The 18,448-nt window shown below is 42.1% G+C and overlaps 1 protein-coding gene and 1 long non-coding RNA gene across 3 annotated transcripts; both read left to right on the top strand.

Moving 5' to 3' along the window:
• The first annotated feature begins 670 nt into the window (after positions 1-670).
• Positions 671-1,305, top strand: LOC124264819. The gene is made up of 2 exons (XR_006895266.1): positions 671-755; positions 1,146-1,305. It is a non-coding gene; the product is annotated as an uncharacterized LOC124264819 (long non-coding RNA).
• Positions 1,306-5,872: 4,567 nt separating this feature from the next.
• Positions 5,873-9,123, top strand: LOC124264817 (ankyrin repeat and protein kinase domain-containing protein 1-like). Of its 2 annotated transcripts, XM_046699604.1 has the most exons (3): positions 5,873-6,215; positions 6,408-6,473; positions 6,861-9,123. In XM_046699604.1, the coding sequence occupies exons 1-3, from the start codon at positions 5,888-5,890 to the stop codon at positions 7,487-7,489; spliced, it is 1,023 nt and encodes a 340-aa protein (XP_046555560.1). In that variant the 5' UTR covers positions 5,873-5,887; the 3' UTR covers positions 7,490-9,123. The 2 variants fall into 2 exon arrangements, with proteins under 2 accessions (XP_046555560.1, XP_046555561.1); XM_046699605.1 differs by lacking the exon at positions 6,861-9,123 and having other exon boundaries at positions 6,408-6,852.
• The last annotated feature ends 9,325 nt before the right edge of the window (positions 9,124-18,448 follow it).

Raw genomic sequence — 18,448 nt, forward strand, 5'->3', positions numbered from 1 at the left:
CCTACTTTCACTGTTTGACATTAATTGTCGTGGATGGGGGGGTCTAACACCAGTGATGACAGCAGCTTCGTATGGGAAGAAGGATGTTTTCGACCTGCTCGTCTCAAAGGGAGCTGATCTCAGACTAAGAGCTGACAACAATGACACCGTCCTTCATCTGGCATGTCAAGGTGGAAGTACTCCCATTGTTGAATACCTGCTACCACTGTTTGACATTAATTGTCGTGGACGCATGGGTCTCTCACCTGTGATGACAGCAGCTGTTTTTGGAAAGAAGGATGTTTTCGACCTGTTTGTCTCAAAGGGAGTTGATCTCACTCTAAGAGCTGACATCAATTACACCGTCCTTCATCTGGCATGTGAAGGTGGAAATACTCCCATTGTTGAATACCTGCTACCACTGTTTGACATTAATTGTCGTGGACACATGGGTCGCTCACCAGTGATGACAGCAGCTGGTTGTGGAAAGAAGGATGTTTTCGACCTGCTCGTGTCAAAGGGAGCTGATCTCACACTAAAAGCTGACAGCAATGACACCGTCCTTCATCTGGCATGTCAAGGTGGAAATAGTCCCATTGTTGAATACCTACTATCACAGTTTGACATTAATTGTCGTGGATGGGGGGGTCTAACACCAGTGATGACAGCAGCTTCGTATGGGACGAAGGATGTTTTCGACCTGCTCATGTCAAAGGGAGCTGATCTCACACTAAAAGCTGACAACAATGACACCGTCCTTCATCTGGCATGTCAAGGTGGAAATAGTCCCATTGTTGAATACCTACTATCACTGTTTGACATTAATTGTCGTGGATGGGGGTGTCTAACACCAGTGATGACAGCAGCTTCGTATGGGAAGAAGGATATTTTCGACCTGCTCATGTCAAAGGGAGCTGATCTCACACTAAGAGCTGACAGCAATGACGCCGTCCTTCATCTGGCATGTCAAGGTGGAAGTACTCCCATTGTTGAATACCTGCTACCACTGTTTGACATTAATTGCCGTGGACGCATGGGTCTCTCACCAGTGATGATAGCAGCTGGTTGTGGAAAGAAAGATGTTTTCGACCTGTTTGTCTCAAAAGGAGCTGATCTCCCTCTAAGAAATGACATCAATGACACCGTCCTTCTTCTGGCATGTGAAGGTGGAAATACTCCCATTGTTGAATACCTGCTAACACTGTTTGACATTAATTGTCGTGGACACATGGGTCTCTCACCAGTGATGAGAGCAGCTGTTTTTGGAAAGAAGGATGTTTTCGACTTGCTCATGTCAAAGGGAGCTGATCTCACACTAAAAGCTGACAGCAATGACACCGTCCTTCATCTGGCATGTCAAGGTGGAAATAGTCCCATTGTTGAATACCTGCTATCACTGTTTGACATTAATTGTCGTGGATGGGTGGGTCAAACGCCAGTGATGACAGCAGCTTCGTATGGGAAGAAGGATGTTTTCGACCTGCTCGTGTCAAAGGAAGCTGATCTCACACTAAGTGCTGACAACAATGACACCGTCCTTCATCTGGCATGTCAAGGTGGAAATACTCCCATTGTTGAATACTTGCTACCACTGTTTGACATTAATTGTCGTGGATGGGTGGGTCTCACACCAGTGATGACAGCAGCTGTGTATGGGAAGAAGGATGTTTTCGACCTGCTCCTGTCAAAGAGAGCTGATCTCAGACTAAAAGCTGACAACAATGACAACGTTCTTCATCTGGCATGTCAAAGTGGAAATACTCCCATTGTTGAATGCCTGCTAACACTGTTTGACATTAATTGTCGTGGACACATGGGTCTCTCACCAGTGATAATAGCAGCTGGTTGTGGAAAGAAGGATGTTTTCGACCTGTTTGTCTCAAAGAGAGCTGATCTCAAACTAAGAGCTGACAACAATGACAACGTTCTTCATCTGGCATGTCAAGGTGGAAATAGTCCCATTGTTGAATACTTGCTACCACTGTTTGACATTAATTGTCGTGGACACATGGGTCGCTCACCAGTGATGAGAGCAGGTTTGCATGGGAAGAATGATGTTTTCGACTTGCTCCTGTCAAAGGGGGCTGATCTCACACTAAAAGCTGACAGCAATGACACCGTCCTTCATCTGGCATGTCAAGGTGGAAATACTCCCATTGTTGAATACCTGCTAACACTGTTTGACATTAATTGTCGTGGACGGATGGGTCTCTCACCAGTGATGAGAGCAGCTGGTTTTGGAAAGAAGGATGTTTTCGACTTGCTCATGTCAAAGGGAGCTGATCTCACACTAAGAGCTGACAACAATGACACCGTCCTTCATTTGGCATGTCAAGGTGGAAATACTCCCATTGTTGAATACCTGCTAACACTGTTTGACATTAATTGTCGTGGGCACATGGGTCTCTCACCAGTGATGACAACAGCTGGTTTTAGAAAGAAGGATGTTTTCGACCTGCTAGTGTCAAAGGGGGCTGATCTCACACTAAAAGCTGACAGCAATGACACCGTCCTTCATCTGGCATGTCAAGGTGGAAATACTCCCATTGTTGAATACCTGCTATCACTGTTTGACATTAATTGTCGTGGATGGGTGGGTCAAACACCAGTGATGACAGCAGCTTCGTATGGGAAGAAGGATGTTTTCGACCTGCTCATGTCAAAGGGAGCTGATCTCACTCTAAGTGCTGACAACAATGACACCGTCCTTCATCTGGCATGTCAAGGTGGAAATACTCCGATTGTTGAATACTTGCTACCACTGTTTGACATTAATTGTCGTGGATGGGTGGGTCTCACACCAGTGATGACAGCAGCTTTGTATGGGAAGAAGGATGTTTTCGACCTGCTCCTGTCAAAGAGAGCTGATCTCACACTAAGAGCTGACAACAATTACAACGTTCTTCATCTGGCATGTGAAGGTGGAAATACTCCCATTGTTGAATGCCTGCTAACACTGTTTGACATTAATTGTCGTGGACACATGGGTCTCTCACCAGTGATGACAGCAGCTGGTTGTGGAAAGAAGGATGTTTTCGACCTATTTGTCTCAAAGAGAGCTGATCTCAAACTAAGAGCTGACAACAATGACAACGTTCTTCATCTGGCATGTGAAGGTGGAAATACTCCCATTGTTGAATACCTGCTAACACTGTTTGACATTAATTGTCGTGGACACATGGGTCTCTCACCAGTGATGATAGCAGGTTTGCATGGGAAGAAAGATGTTTTCGACTTGCTCATGTCAAAGGGAGCTGATCTCACACTAAAAGCTGACAGCAATGACACCGTCCTTCATCTGGCATGTCAAGGTGGAAATACTCCCATTGTTGAATACCTGCTAACACTGTTTGACATTAATTGTTGTGGACGGATGGGTCTCTCACCAGTGATGACAGCAGCTGGTTTTGGAAAGAAGGATGTTTTCGACTTGCTCATGTCAAAGGGAGCTGATCTAACACTAAGAGCTGACAACAATGACACCGTCCTTCATCTGGCATGTCAAGGTGGAAATAGTCCCATTGTTGAATACTTGCTACCACTGTTTGACATTAATTGTCGTGGACACATGGGTCGCTCACCAGTGATGTTAGCAGGTTTGCATGGGAAGAAGGATGTTTTCGACTTGCTCATGTCAAAGGGAGCTGATCTCACACTAAAAGCTGACAGCAATGACACTGTCCTTCATCTGGCATGTCAAGGTGGAAATACTCACATTGTTGAATACCTGCTATCACTGTTTGACATTAATTGTCGTGGACGCATGGGTCTCTCACCAGTGATGACAGCAGCTGGTTTTGGAAAGAAGGATGTTTTCGACCTGCTCATGTCAAAGGGAGCTGATCTCACACTAAGAGCTGACAACATTGACACCGTCCTTCATCTGGCATGTCAAGGTGGAAATAGTCCCATTGTTGAATACTTGCTACCACTGTTTGACATTAATTGTCGTGGACGGATGGGTCTCTCACCAGTGATGACAGCAGCTGTGTTTGCAAAGAAGGATGTTTTGGACTTGCTCATGTCAAAGGGAGCTGATCTCACACTAAGAGATGACTACAACCTCACCGTCCTTCATCTGGCATGTCAAGGTGGAAATACTCCCATTATTGAATACCTACTAAAACTGTTTGACATTAATTGTCGTGGATGGGTGGGTCTCACACCAGTGATGAGAGCAGCTTCATATGGGAAGAAGGATGTTGTCGACCTGCTTGTCTCAATGGGAGCTGATCTCACTCTAAGAGCTGACAACAATGTCACCGTCCTTCATCTGGCATGTCAAGGTGGAAATACTCCCATTGTTGAATACCTGCTTCCAATGTTTGACATTAATTGTCGTGGATGGGTGGGTCTAACACCAGTGATGATAGCAGCTTTGTTTGGGAAGAAGGATGTTTTCGACCTGCTAGTGTCAAAGGGAGCTGATCTCACTCTAAGAGCTGACAACAATGTCACCGTCCTTCATCTGGCATGTCAAGGTGGAAATACTCCCATTGTAGAATACCTGCTACCACTGTTTGACATTAATTGTCGTGGACAGATGGGTCGCTCACCAGTGATGACAGCAGCTATTTTTGCAAAGAAGGGTGTTTTCGACCTGCTCATGTCAAAGGGAGCTGATCTCACACTAAGAGATGACTACAACGTCACTGTCCTTCATCTGGCATGTCAAGGTGCAAATACTCCCATTATTGAATACCTGCTACCACTGTTTGACATTAATTGTCGTGGATGGATGGGTCTCTTACCAGTGATGACAGCAGCTTTGTATGGGAAGAAGGATGTTTTCGACCTGCTCGTCTCAAAGGGAGCTGATCTCACACTAAGAGCTGACAAGAATGACAACGTTCTTCATCTGGCATGTCAAGGTGGAAATAGTCCCATTGTTGAATACCTGCTACCACTGTTTGACATTAATTGTCGTGGATGGATGGGTCAAACACCAGTGATGATAGCAGGTTTGCATGGGAAGAAGGATGTTTTCGACCTGTTAGTGTCAAAGGGAGCTGATCTCAGACTAAGAGCTGACAACAATGACACCGTTCTTCATCTGGCATGTCAAGGTGTAAATAGTCCCATTGTTGAATACCTGCTATCACTGTTTGACATTAATTGTCGTGGACGGATGGGTCTAACACCAGTGATGACAGCAGCTTTGTATGGGAAGAAGGATGTTTTCGACCTGCTCGTCTCAAAGGGAGCTGATCTCACACTAAGAGCTGACAAGAATGACAACGTTCTTCATCTGGCATGTCAAGGTGGAAATAGTCCCATTGTTGAATACCTGCTACCACTGTTTGACATTAATTGTCGTGGATGGATGGGTCAAACACCAGTGATGATAGCAGGTTTGCATGGGAAGAAGGATGTTTTCGACCTGCTAGTGTCAAAGGGAGCTGATCTCAGACTAAGAGCTGACAACAATGACACCGTTCTTCATCTGGCATGTCAAGGTGTAAATAGTCCCATTGTTGAATACCTGCTATCACTGTTTGACATTAATTGTCGTGGACGGATGGGTCTAACACCAGTGATGACAGCAGCTTCGTATGGGAAGAAGGATGTTTTCGACCTGCTCATGTCAAAGGGAGCTGCTCTCACACTAAGTGCTGACAACAATGACAACGTTCTTCATCTGGCATGTCAAGGTGGAAATAGTCCCATTGTTGAATACCTGCTATCACTGTTTGACATTAATTGTCGTGAACAGATGGGTCGCTCACCAGTGATGATAGCAGGTTTGCATGGGAAGAAGGATGTTTTCGACCTGCTAGTGTCAAAGGGAGCTGATCTCACACTAAGAGCTGACAACAATGACAACGTTCTTCATCTGGCATGTCAAGGTGGAAATAGTCCCATTGTTGAATACCTGCTATCACTGTTTGACATTAATTGTCGTGGACAGATGGGTCGCTCACCAGTGATGGTAGCAGGTTTGCATGGGAAGAAGGATGTTTTCGACCTGCTAGTGTCAAAGGGAGCTGATCTCACACTAAGAACTGACAACAATGACACCGTCTTTCATCTGGCATGTCAAGGTGTAAATAGTCCCATTGTTGAATACCTGCTACCACTGTTTGGCATTAATTGTCGTGGACACATGGGTCGCTCACCAGTGATGATAGCAGGTTTGCATGGGAAGAAGGATGTTTTCGAGCTGCTCTTGTCAAAGGGAGCTGATCTCACACTAAGAGATGACAACAATGTCACCGTCCTTCATCTGGCACGTCAAGGTGGAAATACTCCCATTGTTGAATACCTGCTTCCACTGTTTGATGATTGACTGGAAAACCTGGGCTTGACAGCAGTGACGATAGCAGCTGTTTGTAGAAAGAAGGATGTTGTCACCCTACTCGTGGCAAAGTGAGCTAACCTCACACTAAGAGCTGACAACAATCACACCGTCCTTCATCTGGCATGTGAAGGTGGAAATTCTCCCATTGTGGAATACCTGCTACCACTGTTTGACATTAATTGTCGTGGACGGATAGGTCTCTCACCAGTGATGAGCGCAGCTTTGCATGGCAAGAAGGATATTTTCGACCTGCTCCTCTCAAGGGGAGCTGATCTCACACTAAGAGCTGACAACAATGTCACCGTCCTTCATCTGGCATGTCAAGTTGGAAATACTCCCATTGTTGAATAGTTGCTACCACTGTTTGACATTAATTGTTGTGGACAGATGGGTCTCTCACTAGTGATGACAGCAGCTTTGCATGGCAAGAAGGATGTTGTCGACCTGCTCGTGTCAAAGGGAGCTGATCTCACACTAAATGCTGACAACAATAACACCGTCCTTCATCTGGCATGTCAAGGTGGAAATTCTCCCATTGTTGAATACCTGCTTCCACTGTTTGACATTAATTGTCATGTAGAAGACGGGTTTACACCAGTGATGTTAGCAGCTTTCTCGGGAAAACACAGTATTTGGGAACTCCTTCTGAAACGTGTAGGTAACCGTGTTTGTGTAGGTGATGATAATCACACAACACTACACACTGCATGTAGAGGTGGTAACATGTTGATTGTTGAAGATGTCATAGGTGATTTTGACATTGACACAAAAGATCTTCACGGTCGCACACCACTCCTGGAGGCAGCTAGAGGAGGCCACATTCCTGTTGTTGACTTCCTTTTGTCCCGAAACGCTGACGTTAAAATAGTGGACAATATGGAGAATAGTCTGCTACACGTTGCTTTTATAGGTGGGCACCTTGGTATGGTGAAACATGTGTGTCCATGGTTTAATACTGATGACAGAGACACACATGGGTGGACTCCTACAATGGTAGCATCTATATTTGGAAAGTCTGCAGTGTTTGACTACCTCAGACGACAAGGTGCAGATCTGACACTGGTTGATAGGACTGGAGATGATTTGTTCACTCTCGCCCTTCAGGGAGGATGTAGACAAATCATAGAACGATTATCACCTGATGGACAATATGTGAAGAAGCACATCCCCTTGGACAATACTGATGAGATCGGTAGTGACAGTATCTTTTGAAATGTTGAAAGTTGCTATGACAACAGTCCTGAGTTGGTTCAGACAGATCAGTTTGGAGTCTGCTTCATCTGACTTGTCCCGGAGCCAACAGACAATGTGTGGAGTATCTGCTCCCGACCTTTGACATCAATGTCAGAGGTCGGTACAACTTGACACCGGTGATGATGGCGGCTGTGTGTGGACATTGGGATGTGTTCCAGCTACTGGTGGACCACAAGGCAGATCTCTTTCTGGTCTCAGACACAAGCGAATGCATCCTTACTCTGGCTCAGAGCGGACAGAGTAATGTCATTGTGGAATACCTGAGGAATAAGTCAGGGAATTCTCGGGAATGAGAAAGATTTGAAAAAGGTTTGGACAGCTGATGGACTTTCCTAAAAGCTCAAAAATGTCAAGGATCATCCTGGGCATCAAAGATTGAATTCTTAAATATACTGATACACTGTTAAAATGCATAATAAGTATGAACAAGAAAGCAACAAAGGAATTTTGTACACAGCAGATGACACTTCAAATGAAACCTGTATTACGACATTATTGATTTTGATGATCTTATGCCTCAATAAGCTGAACAATCTGATGTTTGTGAGGTCAAAATTGTCAAATAAATACAAATAATCTAGTATGCTTTTCAAATCGTCTCAGTATGCAATTTGAATATGCCTATCTTCTTTAGTGAATGTTTGGAAGATAACACCCTCTTGTATTTGACACTTGACTTATCGGTGTTGCTCTTGGTACCAATTGTAATCAGATGTTGTAGATATGTAAATTGATGTCTATATCATTTTGACACAGAACATAATGCTGCAGTACATAGGTGCATAATATTACATTAGTTTACTCCTGGGCACTTAAATAAGCATTAAACTTTGTGAGCAATAAATAAGTGCATGGATGGGAACAGGTCGGTGAAAATGTTCAATATGACGTCAAAGTTCCCAGGAACCACCGCATCCAAATATTAACTGTCAACATAAATCTATATCATTTCAATTTTACAAATATATGTTAAATCTTGTCCTCTCATTAATCCTTTTGATTTAAATATGCACTTACTATATTGCTTGTTGCAAAGGCACACTTTGAAAAATGATGTACATTCAGGAATTAATAAATGTTTATTTCATGCCAAGACATGTTCCTTCGTTGCTATGGATACCAACTATTGACTTGTAATCAGATGTCGTAGATATGTAAATAGATGTCTATGTAATTGTCTGACACAATTTGTTCATTCCTGGAGAAATACTGATAAAAGACATTACAGATGTTCACTATATATATGACATTATGTATTGACAATATGTGCTGGTTGCAAATGCTTTATAACGAAAATAATTCACATTCAGTGATTACTGGATGGTTTTTTTTCATGCCAACGTATGCTTTCTTTGGCGGCTGTGGGTAGCAACTCTTGGTCTATAATCAGATTCTGTAGATATGTACATAGATGTCTATGTAATTGCTTGACATAGTTTGTTCATCCCTGGAGAATTACGATGAACTGAGGGACTCGTATTTCATCTGTTCACTAAATATTTGACACAATGCATTGACTATACTTTCTGGTTTCAAATCTGAGATATTGTAAATAATTCACATCTCAATTATTACATGCTTATTTAAGACATGCTTATTTGCTTGTTATCAGATCTGTGTTATCAGATGTTGATCATGGTATATATACATGTAATGTAAAATAATGCAAATGGTAATAGGTAAACATATTTTCGGTTACGCGTGTAGATGTAACTGATGTGTTAAGATCACAACCTGACGTCTGCCTTATGTCCCTCTGTCTGTCTGTCCCTCTGCCTGTCTGTCTGGCTGTCTGTCTGTCGAATTCCGTTCATAATTTTTCTCATTCTTTGCACGTTGTCAAAAGGCATGTTTGTAAATATCGATGTGTTCTTGGAGTCGGAAAAGATACAACCCGACGTCTGTCTGTCTGTCTGTCTGTCAGTTTGTCTGCTTGTCTGTCTGTCCGTCCTGTCGATTTCCATTCATAACTTTGTCTGTGTACTCTTGGGAGTCTGGGAGTAGGAGAAGGATATTTCTCTTTCTTCCCATTTTGTCATGACAATAAGGAAGTGGTGAGTTAACTTTTATAAAGACAATTTGACTGGTCGACCATTGTACAGATTGTTAATATATTCATTGTACATTTACAGACAGAACTGATATGATATTGTACATAGACCCATTCAGATATTACATTGTATATATATGCTCCTTTTTTACTCAAGACATGCTGAGTATCCAGACACTTAATATAAATCTACATTATTGGTAATAATTGTGAATTGTTCACTTTAGTGTCCTGATGTCTACAAACTATAATTTCTTTTCAATGTTTCAGGATCTCTTATGTGAGAAATACATTTGTACTCATTGTGATGTCATTTGTATGTCGATTCATAATTAAATATAAGATTACAGCTCTCCTGAAGGAAAGCTTATTATTTCACCTGATAACATGTACTAAAAATTACACTTCATTTTTTGTTTGCCTGTATGACAAACAGCATACCTCTGCTTCAGTAACTGTTGGGGCATATTGTAACACGTGGTTGTATGTTATGTAGTTCTGTTTAGATATAAATGTTCTGTTGATGCCGCGTTAGGCAACATTTACTCACTCACTCACTGACAAACTCACTAGATATAACTGTAAACATTTGAGAATATCTCTCAGTCTTACTTACTTGATGCCCAATATTCCGACATGTATCCCAAGTGAATCAAGACAAGCTTTACATAAACTAGATGTTGTAACATGTTGTGACTCCATGGTTCTGCTGATGAATCGCTGTAATGTTCTGTTGTGTTATGAATGTCTTTAGTGACTCTAAGCAGAAAGTTCACCTTACAGCTCAGTACAGAAACTGAATGAATTTGTGCGTGTGCGTGTGCGTGTCCGTGTGCGTGTGCGTGTGCGTGTGTTTGCTGTGATGAATCACAATAATTAAATACTGAATGTCCTTACATTATTTATGGATGTGTGTGTGCGTGTGCGTGTGCGTGTGTTTGCTGTGATGAATCACAACAATTAAATACTGAATGTCCTTACATTATTTACGGATGTGTGTGTGTGTGCGTGCGTGTGTTTGCTGTGATGAATCACAATATATAAATACTGAATGTCCTTACAATATTTACGGATGTGTGTGTGTGTGTGCGTGTGTGTGTTTGCTGTGATGAATCACAATAATTAAATACTGAATGTCCTTACATTATTTACGGGTGCGTGTGTGTACGTGTGCGTGTGCGTGCGTGTGTTTGCTGTAATGAATCACAATCATTTAATACTGAATGTCCTTACATTATTTACGGGTGTGTGTGAGTGCACATGTGCGTGTGCGTGTGTTTGCTGTGATCAATCACAATAATTAAATACTGAATGTCTTTACATTATTTACGGTTGTGTGTGTGTATGTGTGTGTGTGTATGTGTGCGTGTGATGTGTGTTTGCTGTGATGAATGAAAATAATTAAATACTGAATGTCCTTACATTATTTACGGGCGTGTGTGTGTGTATTTTGTTTGTCTGTATGAGAATCTACTTCAGTAACTGTTGGAGCATATTGTAACACGTGGTTCTATGTTATGTAATTCTGCTTAGATATAAATGTTCTGCTGATGCGGCGGTAGGCAATATTCACTCACACACTCACTGACTAGATGTAAATGTAAACATTTGAAAATAATTCTTAGACTTACTTACTTGTCACCCTATATTTACACCATGTATCCAAAGTGAACAAGCCACGTTTTATATAAAATAAATGTCGTAACACGCTGTGGCTAACTTTGCTGATGAATCACAATAATTAAATACTGATTGTCCTTACATTGTTTACTGATGTTTGTGTTTGTGTATGTTTATGTTTATGTCTCTCTCACTCTTTTTCTCTCTCTCTCACTCACTATGTGCGTGTGTGTGTGCGCGCGCTCGCGTGCGTCCTTGTCTCTAGTATTTGTGCCCTCTTTTTAAAACAAGTCGATGTATTTCTCTACTCATTGTCCAGACGCAACCATGAGTGTCTGATCACTTTCTGTAACAGCGAGTCAGAAATAAAAATATTAATCGTGCGTTCCGTTTTGTGTTAGCTACTTCAAACAGACCGGAGGCGGTGGGGTAGCCTAGTGGTTGAAGCGTTCGCTCGTCACGCCGAAGACCCGAGATCAATTCCCCACATGGGTACAATGTGTGAAGCCTGTTCTGGTGTTCCCCGCCGTGTTATTGCTGGAATATTCCAAAAAGCGGCGTAAACGTAACTCACTCACGCCGAATAGTAACTTGCAAGTTGTTTATCACAGTTGTTTGCGCAAGACTGTAATGAATCGATATGATAATCGAACTTCCTGACATTGATGCCAAACATTGTGACGAGCTGTCTTCCGTTCTTTCATTAATGTGAACTATATAATTCATGTAAAGTGTTATATTTGGGATTACACTTTCTTAGTAAAGTACAGTTTCTAGTACATTTTGTTGGGTTGAGTCCCATCCGGGATACGAACCCACACCCTCTGAGTCTGGCTCCTAATCGCCGGCACACAAAGGCAGCCACCTAACCCGCCCAGCCACGGCGACTTCCACGAAAATGGAAGTCGCACAAGTGGTAGTCCAGAGCGGACTTGTGTACATCTGATAAGCGTAAAATGGCATGGCTCCAACGGCTGAAAGCTGTGATTACACAATGTCATTTACAAGTTATGGTCAGATACACTTTCTTAGTAAAGTACAGATACTAGTGCCTTTTTGTTGGGTTGAGTCCCACTACGAAAGTGCAATCCCAAATATAACATATGTTACATTTGACCACTTTCTAAATGGCATTGTGTTATAATATATAATTCATATCTCAAACGGCCGCTCCTTAAAGATAGTCACAGGATCACTTTGTCAGTGATTGGTCGGTGAACAGAGCCAATTTACATGTTTACAAGGCAACCGAGCGTGTACTCAATACTGGCGTCATACCACCAATTAACACTTTGAGCTGTTAATATTCTCCCGTTCTCTAACTACAGGGAACTATTTTAGAAACTTGCAGCATGAGGATGGTTGCTTGGGAATTTGTTCAGCTAGTTCTCACCATCACCGTGACTTACAGCTCAATTTTACAGTCATGTCACATTTTGACATTTAACCATCATAGAAGTTTGGACGGACAAATGTTCATTGACACCTTCATCACTGAACGCAGTGTTTCTGACAAAGCTGCATGCTTGTGGTCTTGTCTCCGTAATCTGCAGTGCAACATGGTACTGCACAATCCAGCGTTTCAACGTTGCCGGTTGTACTATTCATCCGTCTTCACTGGGGGTGAACAAGAGGCAGGCTGGCAGTATTTTACAGGTAAATATCAATTGCCTTATGTCAGTCACTGATGTTCGCTTCGTGACAGCTACCCTTGGCTTGTTATAAGACCGTGCTCCTTCATACTCCAGTATTCCAGCTATATGACGGCAGCCTGTAAATATATGAGTCTGGACCAGACAATCCAGTGATTAACACCATGAGCATCTGTCATCGGGCATAGTAACAGACGTTCACAATGAATTCAACAATGCATGGCGACAGTACCAGTTTTTCTTTTGGTGCAGTTTCATTACATATGTGTTTGTCCATTTATTATATTGAACAGCAAAAGAAACGAAGTTTCGAATAAATGAAATCTCATGAAGGTAAGCGTTCATGGAACGTTCATGATAAAGTGACATAATGATCCGAGATGAGATGATGTCATGCAATTTGACGTCCATACGAACCATTCGCACAAACACACCAACAGTGCAGCAAAACCATAATTGCAGCACTTGCAGCAACGGTTCTGGATGAAAAGCATGCATTTCAATCTGAGGTGTCCTTTATAAAGGTTTGTGTCAAAAAACAGTTCAGTATTGACACTAGGAGATGTGCACGCCACACAAACGATGCCTCGACTAACGACTGAGCAGAGAGGAATGGCCATTGGAAAGTTGCATGGAGGTAGCTCTGCAACCGCTGTAGCTAGACAATTGGGCTGTCATCTTACCACCATTACACGACTTGCTCAACGTCATCAGCAAACCGGGGTTGCTGCTGATCGTCCCCGTACCGGACGGCAACGAGTGTCATCTCATGCGCAAGATCGGTTCATCCAGGTCACTCATCTAAGGAACCGAACTCAAGCACCAACAGTAACAGCAGCCTTAGTTCATGGGTCAAGGGGGAGCAGTGTCCAGCGATACGATTAGGCGTCGTCTTCGGGCTGCTGGAATCCACTGCCGAAGGCCATATGTGGGGCCAATTTTGACACACCAACAACGCCAGCGACGTTTGCAGCCCTCCCACAGCAGGGGTGTCGATGAATTATCTGGCTCAAAACAACATTAACGTTTTTCCATCGCCATCTCTTTCCCCGTATATGGCTCACATTAAACAATCTGGGACGAAATTTGACGTAAACAGCCACTCACACTTGCACAATTGGAATAGAGATTGGTGTTTGAGCGGAACCAATTTCCTCAGGCATTCTTTCAGACTCTAATGAACTCAATGAGACCACGTTGCACGGCCTGTGTGCAAGCTCAAGGTGGTCATACACGCGACTAAAGAGACTGTCACTTTTCGCGTTCAGGGGTATCTCCATTTGACGGACAGTGATCAATTTGAACTTGTTGCAATTCAATGTCAATAGCAACTTTCAGCTGTTAAATTGACAGTGTTGTCTATAGATGAAATGATGGGACATGATTTTGGTTGTCTTCTATTCACGAACTTGACAAAAGGCCAGATTAGAGTTTCTTTTGCTGTTCAGTATATTTGAAAAATTGTTCTTTGAAAAACAAAAACATACAGAAAAGATTATTTGATCAGTGAAGGTCTTACATGTCAATGTCTCTTTATGGCTGACAATTTTACTTTTTAACTGACTAACATGTCTGTTCAACCTTCCAAAATTAAAGGCAGAGAAAGGTAGACGGGAACTATGGCTTCATGGAAGTTTAATCATTCCATGGCACGAAGGAACACAGTTTGTCCCTTTATTTTATGCTTCCTCGAGAACCATATAAATGAGAGATCTTTATTCACTGAATTATTGGCTACAACGATGTCCAGTGAGTGCAAGACAGCTTTTTGTGTCTCACTCTCTTTCTTTGGGATAGATATTGATACATTTTGAAGGGTTTAAAATGAATCAATATACAGGTCCTTTGTGTTCTTGAATTTAAAAATGAGAATGTTTAATCAAAGTTCCTATAAATGTTTGCTTCTTCAAAGAAACAGAACCACTAGATTAATTTTGAATAGCTTGCATGTGTTGTAAAGTAAGTAAAATATAATGATCTGTGGTTATTGATAGGGGGGTGCCATTCTGAGAGCAACAGCTGTGTTTAGGTTTTGTCCCCTTACAGTCTCAAGTATAGTAATACTGCGTTATTGTCATGAATATTCACTGACTTGCATATCTACTATCATGTCCTGCATAACCAAACGTACATTTCCCAACTTAATAACCATACTTCATAATCCGAACCTTAAAATGATATGTTAAGTCCTACGTAGCAGCGTAGGAGATAGTGACACGAACAGTTTTTTTCACCGTGGCCCTACTAAGCTTCCATACGATTCACTCTTAACATCATCGTTTATTTCGAATTAAAGTTTACTAGGCGTATAGTACAGCCAGTGTCCCACACATGTTGGAAGCTGAACTAAAGACTTCAGAAACTGAAAGCCTTCAGTGGCAGTTGTACATATGAAACGTAATGAAACAACCCTTGCTTGGTACATGTGAACAGAAAGGTGTCAGAACTTTCATACTTGTAGAAGGGTATGGTTATCTTGCCTGATTATCTGACGGGAGATTGAATAATTGACTTCAGAAAAGCAACAAAATGTTACTTTTTGTAGGCACATATGCTAATTTGTATGCTCTTTACGTGACAAATGCCAATACTGTTGATTTTGTGGAAACAACAGTCAGTTGAGTAGGTATTGTCTTGGTACGACACATGAGATGCCAGATCCAACTGTCTCTACAGGCCATTTGACATATCCCGGGATGTTTCGTATCAGTATCTTGTGTATCCACCACGATGACTCCACCCTTCTCCTCGTCGGACCAGTGAGTATTTTTGGACGTTTTCGAGGCAACTGCCGCCACTCCCCATGCAATGTTGCCTCCAATTCACCCATATTCTGTATAGGAAGTGACCCTTTCCTGTAAACGATGGCCCAGAATGTCTCAGATGTGCTCGATGGGGTTCAAATAAGGGCTCCTTGCAGGCCAAGGGAGAGTCTCAAAAGCATTATTCCGCAGGAACTCACCCACAGTATCAGTAAGATGTGGGATAGCATTTTCGTCCATGAATATGGGGCGTGTACCTAAAGGATGGTTATCAAGAGGAGGCACAACAACTTGATCAAGAATGTCTGTGATGTAGCGCTGGCCACAATCTTGATTGACACACGTCTGTTGGGCACCCAAGGTTGCTTCAAACAGGGGCTCGTGGCGATAGGTTCACGCCTCACGTACCGCTGGAGTGGTGTTCCTGGGTTGGCCTTGTCTTGGTAGATCCTTGAGAGCGCCTGTTTCTGGATACGTCTATTGACGACAGAGTCGCAGTTACCAAGCTGACGCCCGGTGGCCTTGAATGACATGCCTGCTGCATGCATACCCACAATCTGCCACCTCAGTCTCAATGAAAGTCTTCTCGTCGCCATTTAAACATGTATAGATGAACCCGATGGCATATTCACAAGTTTTATACACTTTAGTTGCCAGGTAGGGGTTTTGTTTTTCATGAATAGCATGATTCACATGCATCTGTGTTTTGGCACAACCTTTGAAACCATAACCTTGCTTTTCATTACCTGATATTTGTTACTAAAAATGTCAGTTTGCGTGTTTTACATGTTTCAAGGCCAATACTGAGTGTAACCATGTGATTGTATGACAGCCATCACTTTCCTTCTCATACCCCTTGCCAGCCTCCTGATCCTCTGAAGGGTTAGTCTACGGCATTCCTCGTGTAAAACAGCTTCCAATTAAGCCAGGTTCTGTACAGGAGGATCCCTTTGCTGCACACGACGACCAATCATGTCCCAGATATGCTACAAAGGGTTGAGTTCGGGTGTCATCAGTTGTGAGACATATATCATCATCGATAGCTTCATCCCCTCCATAAACATACTACGGAGTGCTTTAGTAAGTTCCATGTGAATAGATTGTGCAACATCACGTCTTTGTAAGACACAGAAATAATGTCTGCGATAATTAAATCTTTCAGCGGCACTTTCATTGTGCAACGTCACACCTTTTTAAGACACAGAAGTAAAGTCTGCGATAATTAAATCTTTCTGCGGCACTTTCATTGTGCAACGGCACTTCCTTTTAAGACACAGAAGTAAAGTCTGCGACAATGAAACCTTTCAGCGACACTTTCATTGTGTAACGGGACATCTTTTTAAGACACAGAAGTAAAGTCTGCGACCATGAAATCTTTCAGCGACACTTTCATTGTGTAACGGGACATCTTTTTAAGACACAGAAGTAAAGTCTGCGATAATTAAATCTTACAGCGGCACTTTCATTGTGCACCGTCACACCTTTTTAAGACCCAGAAGTAATGTCTGCGACCATGAAATCTTTCAGTGGCACTTTCATTGTGCAACGGCACGTCTTCTTAAGACACAGAAGTAATGTCTGCGACCAAAAAAATCTTTCAGCGGCACTTTCATTGTGCAACGGCACTTCTTTTTAAGACACAGAAGTAAAGTCTGCGACAATGAAATCTTTCAGGGACACTTTCATTGTGCAACGGGACATCTTTTTAAGACACAGAAGTAAAGTCTGCGATAATTAAATATTTCAGCGGCACTTTCATTGTGCAATGTCACACCTTTTTAAGACACAGAAGTAAAGTCTGCACTTTCATTGTGCAACGGCACGTCTTCTTAAGACACAGAAGTAATGTCTGCGACCAAAAACATCTTTCAGGGACACTTTCATTGTGCATCGGCACTTCTTTTCAACACACAGAAGTAAAGTCTGCGATAATTAAATCTTTCAGCGACAATTTCATTGTGCAATGGCACTTCTTTTTAAGACATAGAAGTAAAGTCTGCGATGATTAAATCTTTCAGCGGCACTTTCATTGTGCAACGTCACAACTTTTTAAGACACAGAAGTAAAGTCTGCGATGATTAAATCTTTCAGCGACACTTTCATTGTGCAATGGCACAACTTTTTAAGACACAGAAGTAAAGTCTGTGATGATTAAATCTTTCAGCGGCACTTTCATTGTGCAACGTCACACCTTTTTAAGACACAGAAGTAAAGTCTGCGATAATTAAATATTTCAGCGGCACTTTCTTTGTGCAACATCACGTCTTTGTAAGACACAGAAATAAAGTCTGCGATGATTAAATCTTTCTGCGGCACTTTCATTGTGCAATGTCACACCTTTTTAAGACACAGAAGTAAAGTCTACGATGATTAAATCTTTCAGCGGCACTTTCTTTGTGCAACGGCACTTCTTTTTAAGACACAGAAGTAAAGTCTGCGATAATTAAATCTTTCAGCGGCACTTTCATTGTGCAACGGCACTTCTTTTTAAGACAGAGAAGTAAAGTCTGCGATGATTAAATCTTTCAGCGGCACTTTCATTGTGCAACGGCACTTCTTTTTAAGACCCAGAAGTAAAGTCTGCGATAATTAAATCTTTCAGCGACACTTTCATTGTGCAATGGCACACCTCTTTAGGACACAGAAGTAAAGTCTGTGATGATTAAATCTTTCAGCGGCACTTTCATTGTGCAACGTCACACCTTTTTAAGACCCAGAAGTAAAGTCTGCAATAATTAAATATTTCAGCGGCACTTTCATTGTGCAACATCACGTCTTTGGAAGACACAGAAATAATGTCTGCGATAATTAAATCTTTCAGCTGCACTTTCAT

The sequence above is a fragment of the Haliotis rubra genome, unplaced genomic scaffold (genome assembly GCF_003918875.1).
Source record: "Haliotis rubra isolate DU_JTF1 unplaced genomic scaffold, ASM391887v1 Scf946, whole genome shotgun sequence".
Taxonomy (NCBI): Eukaryota; Metazoa; Mollusca; class Gastropoda; order Lepetellida; family Haliotidae; genus Haliotis; species Haliotis rubra.

What these genes read in the sequence shown, in the direction of transcription:
- LOC124264817 (XM_046699604.1), top strand. Translation starts at nt 5,888, where the DNA reads ATGGGTCGCTCACCAGTGATGGTAGCAGGTTTGCATGGGAAGAAGGAT. An exon ending in CCTTCATCTGGCACGTCAAG is followed by an intron (nt 6,216 to 6,407) that starts GTGGAAATACTC and finishes TGGCATGTGAAG; the next exon opens with GTGGAAATTCTCCCATTGTG. An exon ending in TAATTGTCGTGGACGGATAG is followed by an intron (nt 6,474 to 6,860) that starts GTCTCTCACCAG and finishes GTCATGTAGAAG; the next exon opens with ACGGGTTTACACCAGTGATG.